Source organism: Limanda limanda, chromosome 15, assembly GCF_963576545.1.
Source record: "Limanda limanda chromosome 15, fLimLim1.1, whole genome shotgun sequence".
Lineage (NCBI taxonomy): Eukaryota > Metazoa > Chordata > Actinopteri > Pleuronectiformes > Pleuronectidae > Limanda > Limanda limanda.
The window spans coordinates 20,491,423-20,509,536 of record NC_083650.1 but is presented as its reverse complement, the minus strand read 5'-3'; the positions used below and the strand labels follow the sequence as shown (position 1 = coordinate 20,509,536).

The window sequence follows — 18,114 nt, the reverse complement described above, 5'->3', positions numbered from 1 at the left end:
GCTATTGTAGTTTTCACAATAAGTATAGTAAACTATTACCTTTATGTGGAATTGGCAAGTGGGACTAAAATATGGGTTAACATAAAACTTTAACTTCAATAAATGAGGCTAACACTATGTTTGTGTCAGTATTGTGGTTTAGTATAAAGTATAAAGTATCCTGGTGTTGGTGAAACTTCTTTGTCCCCACCTACAGATCTGGATGAGTGCACAGCTAAGGAGGCGGTGTGTGTCCATCCTGCCCTATGTGCTAACACTTACGGAGGCTACAGGTGTGTCTGTAACGGCACTGATATGGATGAAACCCAGTCCTGTGTATTAGGTGAGAACCTGAGCATACTATATATCTATCATACAGGTTTATAAATAACACTAAAGCTGCTTTCAGACCTGCACTGAACTCTTTACAACCTTCTAAAATCATGCGGAGGGGGCCAGGAGATCCTCCACAGGATCCTTTGTGAGCAAGTGGGTGATAACATGTCTCTGGATAAAAAATAAGTGTCATACTTGCAAAGACACAGTTAAAGGTGTCATTCCAAGATGACAACACGATTTTTGGGCTTTTGGTGATAAGGTCCCGACGCCTGTGTTGATGTGTGGCAGACAAAAACAAGTGATCTCTGCAGCGGAATTAAAACGTGCCTCTGCCTCTCCAGCCCTCACCTGAATGCTCCAGAGGATTTTCTCCTGTTGAGTTCTCCATATGTAAAAGACAAACTCTGAAGAAAGTCTGTCCCCCATCGTCCGGACATCTTCTGAAGGCTCATTTTCAGAATAATAGTACTAGACCAATGAACCATTTACTAGAAATGACATTTACTACTTGAATGAATATGAACACTTACAGTATATATCCAGTGTCATTGTCATTTTGTAGGTCATAATGTAATCATTGCAAGATTTAATTGTAATAGTTGTAATTATAAATTTGAACTTACACCTTAACATTCCTCTCCTGTCCCTTCTCACCTCTGTGTGACTGATTTGAAGAGACTTTGCCTCAGTTTGCCACAACTTAACACTGCCTGACCTGTTCCAGAGCAACCCAGGACGAGTAACAAGGAGCGGGACCTGGTCCTGGGGCTGGTTCTGGGCATCGGCATCCCTCTGCTCCTGCTGCTTCTCCTGGCTCTACTGGCCTGCTTCTGCTGCTGCAGGAAGACGGTGACTGGAGAGTGAGTAACACACGTAACACATTAAATGTGTGTATTAGGTGGGTCAGCAGCTCCTTTGGGCAGGGGGAAGCAGGTCACCGCAAAATATACTGCTGCAGTTAATGACCAGACAATGGCACACACACACACACACACACACACACACACACACACACACACACACACACACACACACACACACACACACACACAGGGCTGTGGATCCATGACTTTTATGACAAATTATTTGTTGGAGACTTACTTTAACCTTGACCATAGCTACTTCTTGCCCAACTCTAAACTTAACCTTACCTGAACCTTAAAACATGTCATGATTCATCGGGAATACCTCAGGGAATACAAGGAGCCATAATCTGGAAACAGCTTTAGGTCCCCACAATATAAATCTCTCTCTCACACACACACACACACACACACACACTGTTTCAAGGTACAGTAGTCAAGTAGGTCTGCCCGGAGACAATCGTTTTTTCAGCAACTCGGAGGCTTTAAATCCTGTCCTCTGTACTGCTGCTGCAGCACTGTCTTCTTCTTAACTTCTCAGTCGGAGGATGAACTGCCCACTCTCTTACTATATTAAACAAAGACACTTCCTACTAACAGCTTTGGTCTGAGTTATGAAACTTTGCTTGGGTAACACCAAGGAACAGTGACTAGAATAGACACTAAACCAAGGTAATCAGAGGTTGTTTGCTTAAATCATCCTGAAGGGAGTTAATATGTATTTTAAATGTAATGGTTGCTTCTCTGATCCATACCACATCATTCTGCCAACTACACATCCATTTAGTTGTTATTGAGTAAATGGACAGGGGTGAAATTGCAACCACCTTGGCGGAGGTAACTACAACACACAGTGTTTGGTATTGTGAGACTTTTTCGGTATTTAACTTGACAACACAGATTGAAAAGTCATTGACAATAAACAGACTGAAATGATTCAGCCACAGCCTCAACATCACATGAAAAATATTTCACACAATCATTTAATTTCATGTTAAAGCTAAATGTTTTGTGTGGGAATTGAATTCACTCTAAAATAGGTTACATCTCATGCAGATGTCTATGTATGTGTGAGTGTGTGCAGCAGTGTATTCATGACTTAGTGCAGCATAATGTGCGTGTGTCCTTGGCCCCAGCGTGTGTGTACAGATGTATGGCATCTGGGCCAGGTGTTAGTGGGCCATAGAGACCCTTAATCCCCCTGATGACTGGCCTGCTTTCTCTGCTATCTGTAAACTAGACCCTATGGAAATAATAGCTGTGGTCTGTGCCTGCATTGTGGGATTATGTTAAATTGAGGACCAAAACCCAGGGATGAGATTGTGCCGTTGGATCTGAAGAAGATTAGTTATATATAATAAAACAATAATCCCAGATGCATGTGATATGATGGAGATGGAGCAGAAACTGTTTATGCAACGTTTCCAGTGTTCCCGTAAAGCTATGTATCATCGTATGTAGATGCTGCAACATTTTATTTACAAAATACTACTATATTTATAATATGTGTAACATGTCAGGGTGCTTGACTAGATTCTCGACAAAGCGTTTTAAACACAACATGGAGCAGACAAATCTTTTGACAGAAACGATTTGGCTAAAATTGTGTTTTGAATGATTCATGGAACACAAGCTTGCCTCATTATCAGGGAGGATATACATATTTGCATAAAGAACAACCATGTTTAATAAACAATGTGTCTGAGCTGCAAGTCACACCACAGGGTGTCCAGAGAAGCATTCAGGATGTGTGTTTCATGTTGTGAATCAGCTTTAGCTCCAGATTTCAGCATCTTTCAACACTCTGAATATCTAGGCTAGAACCTGCATGAATATTCATGAGTCACTGAGTATTCCACAACAACTGCTGCCCATCCAAACCTGTCCACGAATTGCCTGAGATGATTGTCTGATGGATGGAGAATTAGAGGCAGCAGTAGTTAGAGCTAAGAATCCACTGAATAAGGTAGGAAATATACAGAAAGTGATCGAGACTAATGCAGTGTCCATTCTTAACCTGCCTGTTTCTAATGGGCTGTTCTCTTGTCCTGTGTTAATGCTCCAGAGCTACTTCAGAATTATTCATTTTCATTAGTGAGTCCTCTTCACTACAATACTACAATACTAATAATTATAATACAATAATAGTTCTACAATATACTGTCACTTTTTATTATAGGGTGTGCTGGACGTTGAGTGCAGAGCACTTTATAAACAGTGCGGAGTGAAGCTAGGAAACGTTGTGTTCATCCTACCGGGTTTATCTGCAATGTTATAGTTAGTGTTTTTCATAAAATAACACTTAATTTGCTTTATTGGTGTGCACGTGTGTGGCTTGTATTTAACTTTGAATGATTTACTGAAGGGTTTTTTTCATACTTTGCATGTCTGCTGTTTCGGAAGTCTATTAAGCATCAGCACAATCTTCAGACCCAAGTTCACAACTTTTCTAAATAAAACCTCTGTAATTCAGCTCAACATAAAGCATTGCAACAACAAAATTAACATTCAGCTTTTACTTTGAAGAGAACTTGCTAAAGAGGATGTGATTCTATGACGGGGATTAGCACCAGAGACTGTCTGTGTCAGTCCGATATGATGAAATAAATATATTTACATAATCATAATGATCTGGAGGGTCAGATAGTATTGCCGTTTAGATTAGATTAGATTTTAGATTAGATTCAACTTTATTGTCATTGCACAGTACAAGTACATATACAACGAAATGCAGTTTAGCGTCTAACCAGAAGTGCAAAAAAGGCAGTAAAAGTGCAGAGTATTGTGCATATTAAAGTGAAAATGTAAATAAATAAGATCTGTACAGTAGAAATATATATGGAATATTACAGTATTAACAGGAATTGTAAGATATAAGGACGATGAATACACTATGAGCAGGATAAAAATATAAATATGAATACACTATAGGCGGGGTAATACAGTAGTAAAAAAAAGTAACAGTAGTGCAAATGTACAAATGTTCAAATGATCAGTGGTTGGAGGGGGGGTGTGGCAGTGTGTGGCAATAAGAAGTATATGAGTATTGTGCATATTAAAGTGAAAAAATAATAAATAAGATTGGTACAGTAAGAAATATATATGGAATATTACAGTATTGACAGGAATTGTAAGATATAGGGACGATGAATACACTATGAGCAGGATAAAAATATAAATATATATAAATATGAATACACTATAGGCGGGATAATACAGTAGAAGTTTATCTGAGAACATAGAAGAAGACACCTTGAATCTGGTCCACATACTGAAGGCTCACTGGCCCCACTCTTTATAGACATCATATCCTTAAAATGAATGCTAAATATGAATATGGACATCACTCTGTTGGTTTATGAGTAGAACATATTCTGATATATCTTGAGAAGCAGACTGCAGTGATTTCTTGTTTACCTCTGCGTTCTGATTGGCTCATGTGTTTTCTTCCAGCCTCCCCCACCTGCTGCCAGACCACATCCAGGAGCAGTCCAACCCCCCACCCTTCAACTACTCTGACCCCGCTCTGCACTACATGACCCACTGCAGCCCCCGGATCATCGACATCTACACCCCCAGGCAGCGCCTCAGATAGCACATACTAAAAACCCCATAAACACACATGCAATATATTTGCAGATCCCTCACACAGACACTTAAAGACAGTGAACCCTGCACACGGAAATGCACAAGTCTACAAACACAATGCACTTTTGGAGCTACTGTATATGTTTTATAAAGACAAGATGAATGACATTTATTTATATGGTAACAGACCAGCATTTAACCTGAGTGACTTTTAATGTTAGTCATCTCCGATCCTCTCCCGCTGAGATGGAGCCAAGTTTTTTTTATTCTGCGTGGACGACAGTTTACAGTCAGAGTCTGACCCAGCAGAACTTGACAATCTCTTGGCTGGAGACGTCGATGAAAAGTATACCACTGCAGTGGTCTTGAGCTTCCAGCTGATACAAGGCCAACAGCATTCTTGATAGCAACATTAGCATTTACCAGAATGCCTGGCGTGTAACCCTCCTGCCCTCTGTGCACAATTATATTCACTTTCTTGTTTATTACTGCTCTTGTCCAAAATGAGATTTATGTGGTTATGATTGCAAACACATTCCATAAAAAATACGTTTTGAAAGCTGTCATCTCACTTTGGAATCACACAACAACAAACCAACCGCTAATTATTGTTCATGTCTCGTACCCAGTTCATGTCACACAGCAGAGTAATTCAGTGTTTCAACTGAAAGCTGTCTCCAGAAAAGCTGGACTGTCAATAGAAATAAAAAAAATGATGTGTAAATATAATATAAATCAATAAAAGTGCAACTTGATTACTGTTGCTGTGGTGATTTCAAGAGCAGAAACAATGATGTCACTTTACTCACGTTGGGAACAGAATGGCCTTGTGACTAACTGATAAGAAAGAGATAAGAAGAGAAGAAAGCAGCGGGTTTAGATTCGTTCTTACTTTGACCCGTGACCTGCCACTGAGGAGGGAAATTAATATTGTCGTCTTCCTGTAAACTAATACATATCAAGCTGTAGCTGTAACTAAGGACTCAGTGTCTTTAAAAAGTGCGCATGCCGAATGAACATAGTGATGTCATCTCCACCAAATGTTATTCTTAGCAGCGCAGAAAACACCTCACACTATGAAATGAAGGACAATTCATTCCAATTCTACTACAGAATACAAATCAGTTTTTTCCTCGACCATCAATACAGTATGGATCAATACTGCTACTTAATGTCAAATAAACTACACACTGTAGTGGAGGTTTACAATATATACTGACTAATACCAAATCAAGGATTCATCTTTAATTTGATCACTAATTAAATAATAAATCACATTGTATTAAATAATAGCATGGTGCTAAAAATGCTAAATTATACATTTTCCAAATATGAAAGTACAATTATATATAGGTATTATCAGCAGAGTGCTCTTAGTTTTAGAGTTATTTAATTAACATATAAAGGTTTTAATCTTGTCGCAGTTAGATATAATTGAGTTTAGCAACTTTATACCTATTCAAGTAAATTTCTTGCATTCAAAACTTACTTAGTACAGATGAGTATTCTGTTTAAGTATCAAAACTAAAACTAATCACCTCATTATTTGTACGAAAGGGATGCTGTTATTGGTTCATTAAGATGTAAGTAGAATATTTGTTTTTTAGCCAGTTGAGGTGGAGCTCATGTTAACTTCTTTAAATACTCTCATGTACATTCTTCTATAAACATGCTTGGTGATCATCTTTTTTGCATCTGAAAAATAACTAGAAACTGTTGGAGTGTAGAAGCATGAAGTAGCATAATATGCACTCATATACAAAAGTGCACGATATATTGATTCATCTTATGTACAGTAGTTGACTAAATGTCATTTTCCACCTTTGTATTTTGGGCATTCACTTTATTTTGTTTGACCTGCAATTCCTCTACTAGCCACCGGGTGTCTCAGCTGAGCCTTACACCCAAGGTGCAGATCGATCACATTTGTTTATGAGCAGGGTTTAAGCAGAAACGCAGCAGTCACAGCCACACACACATACACACACACACACACACACACACACACACACACACACACACACACAAAGAGAGATGACTAGACACCTGCTCTGCAGCCTTGATCTGGAAGTGGCCACAGCATGCAGTGGAGCCGCTGCCCCCTGCAGAATGAGATCATCTGGGGGGGACGCGGAGCCACTGCAGAGACAGACCTGGCCTCTGCTGCAACCCGGGTCAGGGACGGGCCGCTTCTCCCAAACACTCTGTCCTGCACCTGTCACTTCTTTTATTGCCGTTACGCACCGAAGTCCACACTCATGCAGACAGCTACCCCTGCATAACCTCTGCAGTGCTGCTTGATTCCCTTCAGTTTCAATTTCAACATGATTGACTAAGCAAGTAAAAACTGAGATTGAGCTCTGAAGAGCACAGAGAGGATTTGCAGAGGAAAACTTCTGTAAAGACTAAAAAATCCACAGCGAGTAGAGTTGCTGACACCTGTGATACAAAGGCAGGACACAGAGCGAACAGTGGCCACTCACAAACGACCACTGAGGATGAAATCACCTTGGCGAGAGAGAGAGAGAGAGAGAGCTTTGTAGTGTCACACTTCTGGAAGGTTCCAAGCAGCAGTGTTTCATGTGCTGCTGAAGGCTGCGGCGTTTGAACTCCAGCTCCTCGCTGACTGCAGAAGACAACCTGGAGGCACGCCAGAGAGAGGGAGAGTGGGAGAGAGACAGAGTCAGAGAGAGAAAGAGAGAGAGACAGAGAGAGGGGACAGGAGTGAAGCTCAACAGCAGGGATTCTATTTGACAGCCAGTAAGAGGTTTTGTCCCTCGGATCCCCTCAAATAAAACAAGTGGCGTGTGCAAGTGTTAGAGGCTGCTGATGAAAGAGCCAGGTCCCAACAAAATGAGAAACACGTTCAGGGGGGATGGGGAAATAACTGCATGCTTAACACTATATCCATTTCATCACAACATGATTGAAATAGGCTGCGAATAGCAGGCCAGAGCAAATCCTCTTATCTGATTTGAGGCCATTAATCATTTCTGCTTCATGATGTAATTTTGGAAAACAAGTCATTTCTCAGTAACAGGTAGGATTGGCTCGTGTGCGGCGGCCAGACTGATGTTGGACCTTACGCGGCTTATGCCCTTAGTGCACGGCAGTAAAACCCGTTCACGCTATCTGGACGTGGTTTGCCGTAATAGGCCGTTAACTTTGTCCATTGACTGCGGAAGACCTTTGGCCTGAAGCACTGGTAATCAGATGAGGCCTAAATTGCCTTCGGGTCATAAAAAATACATACGTACACAAACGCACCTCGTACTTGTGGGTTTTACCTTCAGTGTGTGCATAGAGTAGCACTGCACAGAGGCTCACTATAGGGTACTCTAACACACACACACACACACATACACACACACACACGTGTATGTTCGATTAGCGTTAACACATACAGGCCCTGAATGTGCTTGGGCTCACACAACGTTAACGCCCTTTTCACTAATGCGGCTACATCCATGACAAACAAACGGCCATTCTTCTCCTATGAAAGGTGATCCGCTCCGTTGGCATGAGACCAGCAGGTGCATTACAAAGCCTCATTCATTAGTAATGGCGTGTGCGTCTTTCAATTACACAGGTAAACATCTTCTCATATTTGTCACCAGCGCTTTGTCCCTCAAAGTCCACTCAGGTCACTCAGGTCCAGCGATCGGCCTTCTCTTCTGCTCTGGATGCGTTTTTTTTGCTCGAGAGCTGCTTAACTTCCAGGCCTGACTGCAACACCTTGCACACCATAGATATCATATATAAAGGCTAGATGTCTCGTCTGCGTTGTCGGCCAACAGAGACGAACGTCTGCATATGGCGGCCCTCTTGCTTGGGGGCAGCTCACTCACCCATAACATTGTGTTGGTAGTGGTAAATAACCATAACTTGTTCAATTTTCACCCGATTTTTAAACGGTTTGGTTTGTTATAAACGTCAGAGATGTAGATATGACACTATGACATTTAGCACTACCAACACAATGTTATGGGTGAGCGAGATGCCCCCTAGCATGATGGCCGCCATGTGCGGCTCCATCGAACGAGACATCTAGCCTTTATATATAAATCTACGTTGCACACGTCCACCACACAGCGTCTCTCACATACCCACCACCCCCCCATCTCCACAAACCGAACTGACCCACATGATCTTTTGTGGAGGGAACAATGTTATCAGTGGGAGTGATGTTGCACAGGCCACTGGAAGGTGACATAAATGAAAATGGAGGGTCAGACTTCGGCCAGCGCCAATGAACTTTGGCCCGCGTGATCTGGAAATCTGAAAGCTGCGGTTGGATAAAATAGTTCTTGGCTGGGCTTGCGTACGATAAGGACTTATACTGCCAGAAGGTAACATATTCACAGAGCTGAAAACCGGAGGGGAATCATAACGGCAACAACAGTGGTTTGAGCAAAATGTTTAAAAAATGCTCGCAAATATATATTATTTGGCGAGGGTGAAGAACCTGGTTTTCCATCCTGGAGATTGGCTTCAGCTTTTTATGGATCGTTAAGTCGTGTCTCCTGAATTCCAATACGCCCTGTCCATATAAAACCTTCAACCTACAGCGACCTCTGACCCAGGGCGGCTCCTCTGGGACCTGGGGATCATGGAGGGGTGTGTCATCCACCAAGCAAACAGCTGACCGTGCATATTGGATGAAGTGCAGCTAAAGAAATTGGGCAGGAGGACAAAGTAGGAGAGCTCTTCTGATATTGAAATATTTATGACCCACTAACAATAAAAAGCATTGTCTCGGACCGATCATTTACCGTATAGGTGTTGCACAAGACTGTAGTAAGAGAAATGCAGTAAAGTCTTCACGGCAGCTGCGTATTAGCGTCTGAGGTCACATTGGAAGTATTTTAAAAAGAGGCAAAACGTGAATTCACACACCTCCACACACATGCTCCGGCTTATCTGATTCTTGTGACAGATTTAGGCCCTTTGTGCCGTCACCTTTGCCATGACATAATCTGCACGGTGACAAAAAGCCCCTGTTGAAGAAAAACAGATTTAAATGAAAGGAAACCAATGTACTCCAGATTAGACAGGTCGGTGGGGGGGTGGGGGGGAGAAAAAAGCCCAGGTGATTCTGGGGCTGCTCAGGAGAACACATGACGCCTCGCGGTGCATACGTGAGGTGGGGGAACCACTTTGGATCCTCGTTTTTCTTACATCAGCGTTGGGGGCTGCACAATCCCTGCCTCTGTGCTCATAGATTTATACATAAAGGCTAGATGTCTCGTCTGCGTTGCCGGCCAACGGAGACGAACGTCTGCACATGGCGGCCATCTTGCTACGGGGCATCTCGCTCATCCATAACATTGTGTTGGTACGGTTTGGTTTGTTATAAACGTCAGAGATGTAGATATGACACTGCATACTTATGAATAATTATGTTATTTTCTAAAAAAAAAAATGAATAATTTATGCAGTGCCATTACTACAACTCTGACGTTTATAACAAACCAGATCGTTTAAAAATCGTTTGAAAATTTAGCAAGTTATGGTTATTTACCACTACCAACACAATGTTATGGGTGAGCGAGATCATAAATTTATATATAAAGACTAGATGTCTCGTCTGCGTTGCCGGCCAACGGAGACGTACGTCCGCACATGGCGGCCATCTTGCTACGGGGCATCTCGCTCACCCATAACATTGTTTTGGTAGTGGTAAATAACCATAACTTGCCCAATTTTCAACCGATTTTTTTTAACGGTTTGGTTTGTTATAAACGTCAGAGATGTAGATATGACACTGCATACTTATGAATAATTATGTTATTTTCTAAAAAAAACTGAATAATTTATACAGTGTCATAACTACATCTCTGACGTTTATAACAAACCAGATCATTTAAAAATCGGTTGAAAATTGAGCAAGTTATGGTTATTTACCACTACCAACACAATGTTATGGGTGAGCAAGATCAAAAATTTATATATAAAGACTAGATGTCTCGTCTGCGTTGCCGGCTAACGGTGACGAACGTCCGCACATGGCGGCCATCTTGCATCGGTCATCTCGCTCACCCATAACATTGTGTTGGTAGTGGTAAAAAAACATAACTTGCTCAATTTTCAACCGATTTTGAAACGGTCGGGTTTGTTATAAACGTCAGAGATGTAGATATGACACTGCATACTTATGTTATTTTCTAAAAAAAAAATTAATAATTTATACAGTGTCATAACTACATCTCTGACGTTTATAACAAACCAGATCGTTTAATAATCGGTTGAAAATTGAGCAAGTTATGGTTATTTACCACTACCGACACAATGTTATGGGTGAGCGAGAGGCCCCCTAGCAAGATGGCCGCCATGTGCGGACGTCCGGCTCCGTCGAACGAGACATCTAGTCTTTATATATAAATCTATGTCTGTGCTTGCAGTGTGACATCTACTGACAAGAAGAGAGGCAGCGGAATCAGGAGGAAGAAGAGGAGGAGAGAGGAAGGAGGGTGGGGGGGCTGTTTGGGGACGTGGAGATTCTAGCACATTCTTCCGAGAGGATGCTCCTCGCCCGTCTCCGTCTGTCCGTGCACCCCCCTCCTCCTCCATGGCATCTCCCCTGGGGCCTGGGGGGGAGGCAGGTGGTCAGTGGGAGACAGGAAGGCAGTCAGGCATAGGCAATCAGGCCATCAGATCCCCCCCCCCCCATCCACACACACAAACACACACCAGCACAGTTAGACCTGAGAGAATCCACTGTCAGCTGCCTGCGTGTCACACATCACTCTTCTAAACGTGCACACACACACATGCACACGCACTTATTACCAACTCTTCACCACACAACTCACACAAACCCACTGCACTGGCAGACAGGAGGAACCTCACACACAGGGACTCTGATTGTGTGGTAACCTTGTGTAACACACATTTTTTGAAAATGATCACACACCAGTCTATTACCGTAAAACAATAAGAGCGTTCTCTATAATAATGATAGTTTAACAAATCTAATAAGGAGCGCGCACACCAGCCGCTCACATGAACGCGCTCAGCAGCAGCGGCAGCGTGTCACCACCGCAGCTAATTGCGCCCCTAAAAAGCCACGTGCACGCGCACCGCGCAACAGGCCTGGTCCGCGGCGGTGCGCGTGCCCGTGGCTGTGATGTGTCTGCGGACAAGACGCAGCGGCAGCGCAGGCCATGGGAGTGACGCATTGCAGGTACGAACGGACCAATCACAGAGCGCGGTTTGTCCCCAGCGACGTCTTGCAGCCCCAGCGCGGAGTAGTAGCAGAAGGTATCCCTGCGCAGCCATGTTAGACCGCAGGAGACGGGGGGGGAGGGGGACGCGGTGGGAGATAAGGACATGAGAAAACGCGTGACAGTGAGACACGCGTGGATCTGCTGCGGGTCTGTTTTTTTCGTGCGGGTCACGATGATTGCAAATGTGTTTTTTTTATCAGGGATTAGAAAAACCGAGGAAGAGGGAAGTCGGCGGAGGGATATGGGAAAGAGGCGGGGTTTAGGGCAGCGCTTTAAAGGCGGGTGCTGCCGCCGCTTCCTCAGTGTGTCCATAGACTCTGTTCACCTCGGGGATTCTGTGCTGGACCCGCTTGTTACGGATTTTGTCGTGAATCAGCCGCTGCACCCACATCGAAATGGTAAGAGACGGACCCTCCTGTGCTTTCTCTAACGATTAGAAAATGGCGGACAGTCCTTTTAGCGGCGGTCCTTGCTGTGAAACGTCATGAACTAATGTCGGTGAAAAGAGGAAGGAGCCGCGGACTAAGCTTAAGCCGACGCTCGTAGATGTAACCACCGCAGTGCTCGACGAGCCGGTGACAGCTCGGTGGTCGCTGGGCTGTCAGGGGGGAAGCTAGCGTTAGCTTTAGCTGGGCTACTCTGAATGAATGCAGTAACAACCGTGTGTATAACATTAGCATAACCCGAGACAGGGCACGTCCATTAACACAACTGCCTTTATACGAGCCCAACATATGTCTAGCTAATGCTAAATCCCAAATATGACTTGGTAAATCTGTCTCTTCTCACTGGATGACGCCGGGCTGTTATGAGGAATAATGGAGACTGTCGTACAAGTCAGTCATTCTGCTGAGTGTGTGTGGGTCTGTTCCTGTAAGCCTGCTGCCAAACGGTAGCTAGCTAACTTTAGCTCTCCCTTAGCGAAGTGTTACCGCCAAATTGTCAGTCATTCATCGTCTGTGGCGAAGTTTGCGTCATCACACATTCAAACGTAGAGCGATCAGATGTAGATGGATGTTTGAACGCCACACGGACCCGTACTTTTTTTTTCCATATTGTTCCCCTCGCCTTCAGTAATAGGATTTAATGCTGAGAATATTACAGTTGCATCGAAGGCTATCATAACGCACATTGGATCCCCCTTCATCAGCTGTACTTAAATCTCCTTACATTGTTTTTAGATACGTTTGAGGTGATTTACATAAAAATGACGATCAAAGTAGCATCTAGGTGCAAATGCTAATTTTTTTTTGTTGCTCTGAAATACTAATAATTTCTTCCATCTTCTATTTTCTGTTTTCCAGGCTGATCAGCTTACAGAAGAGCAGATTGCTGGTAAGACATCGCTGCATTGATCTCCTCCTTCCCTCATATCCTGCGCAGTGGCCTGCATTATGGATCGTTGCATCCCTTGCAGTGGATTTATACTTTTGCCTTTTTAAGGCATTCCACAGGGGTAGCCTACTGGTCATAAAAACAGGAATGAATGAAACGGCTGTTGCTTCTTGCTGGCTCTGGAACGCAGAAGGACTCATGCTTCATGGAAAACTTTGCATTTTTTACATGTAATAAATGATGTAATCTGGAAGCACTATGGGTTCTGGCGGGGGTATTTGCAGTCACCTTTTTATGTGACGTGTCCTTCGCCTGGGTGTGTTCATCAGATAGGAATGTCTCAAGAACAATTGCAGTAACAACCTGGGCTTGGTTTGCTGGTATCCTAAGACGAGTGTCTGCAGATTACAGTATGTGCTCAGACTGCAGTGTATACTGTTCATGTCTAAAGTGGGGCACAGTTGTAGCTGTTTCCCCCCCCGATCATTTTGTCATCCTATTGACTAGATCTAGCATTATTCTGAGTTTTCACAATACACTCATACTCTTACTGCATTTCATAGATTCAAGATTCAAGATTTTTTTATTGTCAAATGCACAGATAACATGAAGTAGTCACTGGCAATGAATGACTTGGGTCACAGGCTCTCTTTAAGCAATGCTCAGTAATTTCAACCAAAAAAAGAAATAAATAAATAAAATCGAAATAGAATATCAAAATTTGAAATAGAAAATAAAATATATTTATCTAAATATATATCTTTACAGATGAAGAGAGAAATAAAGCAACAATAGTTCAATTTGTGCAGTAGTGCAAATATTCCAATATGCTTATTACGGTGCTGGTGCAGATATGCCAGGGTGCTGGTTTGATGGAGTTATTGCAGTTCACAGGAGTTTAAAAGTCTTATGGCCTGGGGGATGAAACTGTCTCTGAGCCTGGTGGTATCAGCTGGCAGTGAGTAAGCCAGTGCTTCATGCTGATGTGCAGGTTTTTTTAATTGCCAGTTTGTACAAACAGCATAGCATGAATATGCACCTCAACAAAGTCAAAATGTCCTATTGACTCTGGTGAATTACAGCGTTATAAGCACCTTCTGTGATGTGAGGTTGTAATAGTCTCCTTGCTGCAGACCACGGGCCTTTTCGCATGACAAAGGGTGTTGCCCTGTGCGTTTGACCCTGCAAATGGCAGGGCAGGTTGATGTTTTTTATGATGCTCACAAGCTGCTGCATGCCGGCACACATTGCCCACTGGCCTCATCACACTTGATGGGTGTTATCATATCTCACGGCTCAACTGAACTACACAGGGCTGTCATTCAGTGATTGTGCCCAAACTTTGCCCGGCTGCTTGGTCTCGTGGTCACTGTCCTTGTTTAGCCAGAAACGACTGCAGTTGGAACACTAAACAGACGGGCTTGTTGTTATGCTGTAGCTAGTTTACAGGTTCAACATGAGTGATGGAGTGACCTTTTGTGAGGCTTGCACAAATTCAGGGCCGGGTCAGTGTGATGTGCAGACTGGAGGAAGAGATTGTTATACAGGCTGGGCTGACAGTATTTACATGGTTTTTTAATTAATATGATTAGGTTCAACCGTCTGTGCTTTTTGTTTTCAACAACTGTCATACTGTCTGGCCAGTTTTCATGTACTTATCTAACTCTAGGTTTGACACCATTGACCGTATGGCTTTTCTTTTTTTTTTTCAATTAGAGTTCAAAGAGGCATTTTCGCTCTTTGACAAGGACGGAGATGGCACCATCACCACTAAAGAGCTGGGCACAGTCATGCGCTCTCTTGGCCAGAACCCCACAGAGGCAGAGCTCCAGGATATGATCAATGAAGTGGACGCTGATGGTGAGAACTCAAATTTAGCTTCAGAACTTGGTAACTACATGCATGCTGGATGGAATTGCCCATAAAAAGTCTGTTTCATCTTCAGGAAATGGGACGATAGACTTCCCCGAGTTCCTCACCATGATGGCAAGGAAGATGAAAGATACAGACAGCGAGGAGGAGATCAGAGAAGCATTCCGTGTCTTTGACAAGGTAAATACCATCTACACTCACGCACATGTGTATCTGCAGAGTTTGTATTTGCTTACTGACTGATCTTTATGTTCAGGATGGCAACGGATACATCAGTGCTGCTGAGCTGCGCCATGTGATGACAAACCTTGGCGAGAAGCTGACTGATGAGGAAGTGGATGAGATGATCAGGGAAGCAGACATTGACGGGGATGGCCAGGTCAACTATGAAGGTTTGTATATTGTTGTATTATGTTTTGTAATCTGCTTGGATCCCTAATTGGATACTGATGCGTATTTTCATCTCCCCCTCTTTCCCACAGAGTTCGTACAAATGATGACAGCGAAGTGAAGGCCTTGTACAGATTTCGTATATAAATAATTTGCCTTTTTTTCTTTGTGTAATTTATCTGTAAAATCTTAATAGCCCCCCCTCGGTCCCTGCTCCTTCTGCTGTCCAAAGGAACTGCATGTAAACTGCATAGGCTCTTGTCCCCATGTCCCTTTCTTTTGCTGTCATGGTGTTTTGGAGTGACGGAACGGTCGTACAACCAGATGCTCGTGGAGGCCCCTGGGAGCCGGAGAACTTCGAATCTTCCTGTCTTGTGTGCTCGGGGCCCCTCCACGCATGGCGACATTGGAAACCTGTCAGCTGGTTGTCACTTGGCAACACTGTTGGCATGGAAACAATGTAGAGGAGTTTAAACTCTGCATGGACTACGGACAAAGTATATATGGAAATCTTTCAGCATTGCACTATTGCAAAAAAAATGACACGGGTGTATCTCCTAGGTACTCGTACAAACTCTTTTTGTATCTGCTGTTCTATATACCAGAAAACGACTAATCTTATGCTTTTTAAATGTTTTACTCACTACTTTTATTTTTCTTTTGTTTTATTTTTTTTAATGGCCTCTGGTCATGCCTCAAATAATTCATTCCAAGTTGTATATTTTTGTTTTCCAATAAAATTTACAATCTACCCAGATATGAAAATTGTCTTGTTTTCTCAGTTATGGATCCTTGAGTTTGTATACCCTGTAATAATTCCCATTTTTGTATTGAGGACAGGATGCTCCTTTTTTTTCTTATTTTTTAATAGGACTTTTATTTTCTCTCTTGATGCATAGAATAAACACAAAATGTTTACCGTTTCTAGATTTACAGTGCCCCCTGTTATTTTCCCAAAAGCACTGAGGAGCATCAGCCAATGCCTCTTAATGTTCAGATAAGCTCAGATGAAATTGTATTGTCATTAAAATAAAAGCACTGAGTGGGATCAAAGGCTTCTATTGTGAAGTGCACACAATGGTACTTAACATTAGATTAGCCTTGTACTGTCCAGCTCCCGACTGACTATAAAGGCCATGTGTTGTCTGCTGCTGTTGGCACGGCACCATGTAGATGCTGACTGCCTCATGTCTTACTTGGCATTTTCCCCAATCACGAGGTGCAGGTGATTGTACATCAGAAACCATGGTGTAAATAGAGATGTACCTTGTTTTTTTATTTTATTTCTGATTATTGAGTTTGTTACAGTAGCTTGCAGAGATACTAAGTTTGTTATTTTGACGAATGACAAAATAAAGCTCTTGTGGACCTCTGCTCTGTGTACTTTGTGAATTCTTTAGCTGCTATTATAAGGCTGTGCCCTTGATCCTTTGCAGTGGTTGCGCAGTAGACTCTAAAAACAGTTTTACAACTTGAGTTTCTCTGTTTTAGCGTCCGTTGGGAGTCGTTAGGACAGCAGTCTGTGGTTTGGTCAGTCATGCATGATGAGGATTCCCTGTGGAGGCACATTCAAACATGGAGCATTCTAAGTTAGGTAACAGCTTATACACGCCGTAGAACTGTGATGTGAAACAGCTATTTATTTACATTACACATGACTTACTTTTCTTGAATGTAGCTCGAAGTGAGGTGATTGTGATTATTGCATAGTTGATATCCAAGCCAACAGAAAAACATCATGACCCACAACAATTTCAGGTGTGAATCGAGGACACAAGTGGTTCTAATCTCGTCCCAACCAATTATAGCACAACTGAAAACACTCAGTTTAAAGTGTCATTGCCGTCAGCTTGTAAAAAGCTGTTAATTACACAGCTCATGTCTGTGCTCGTTCAATGTCCACACTTAACAGACTGAATATACATCAGGTAATGTGGTGGAAACTGACATGTACAGGAAAAACGTCAGTCAGTTTAAAGCTCCTACTTTATGTGTGTGTATTTCTCCTCATGCACTCTCTGCTCTCATGAGACTTCCTTGTCAAGTAGCGTAAACATGAATTCTGGGTTCCTTCAAACTTTGCATTTCCATGTTGCCTAGCAACGAGGCTGAATGTTGCGCCTATGCACCCAGAGCGAGACTTTCACTTCAGGTGTTGGATTAAGTTCTGCCTATTTCTGTGTGAGTGTGTGTCTGTGCACGTGCGTGTGCATGTGAATGTGCTTGTACCTGACATTACACTTCAGTCTAGTTTGATACTGGAGGTAAGATCCACAGAGAAGAGGCTGAGGTGACAACAGTATTCAGAGGCTGAATGATAGAGAGAGTTCTGTCTTTAAAAATGTCCAATTGAGAGAATAAATGGCATAATTAAACAAACAGCTCAACAGTCCCCTTAAACCCAATCAAGCTGCACCAAATTTCAAACACTCAGATATCAGTTCACAATATGAGCCTATAATTATGATTATATTTTACATTGAAATTTTTTTTGTCTTAATTCAAGTTCTATATATTCTGTC

General features: G+C 42.6%; 1 protein-coding gene across 1 annotated transcript; it reads left to right on the top strand.

Moving 5' to 3' along the window:
- The first annotated feature begins 12,285 nt into the window (after positions 1-12,285).
- Positions 12,286-16,965, top strand: calm2a (calmodulin 2a (phosphorylase kinase, delta)). The gene is made up of 6 exons (XM_061087314.1): positions 12,286-12,393; positions 13,300-13,330; positions 15,047-15,190; positions 15,276-15,382; positions 15,459-15,594; positions 15,685-16,965. The coding sequence occupies exons 1-6, from the start codon at positions 12,391-12,393 to the stop codon at positions 15,711-15,713; spliced, it is 450 nt and encodes a 149-aa protein (XP_060943297.1). The 5' UTR covers positions 12,286-12,390; the 3' UTR covers positions 15,714-16,965.
- Positions 16,966-18,114: the final 1,149 nt, after the last annotated feature.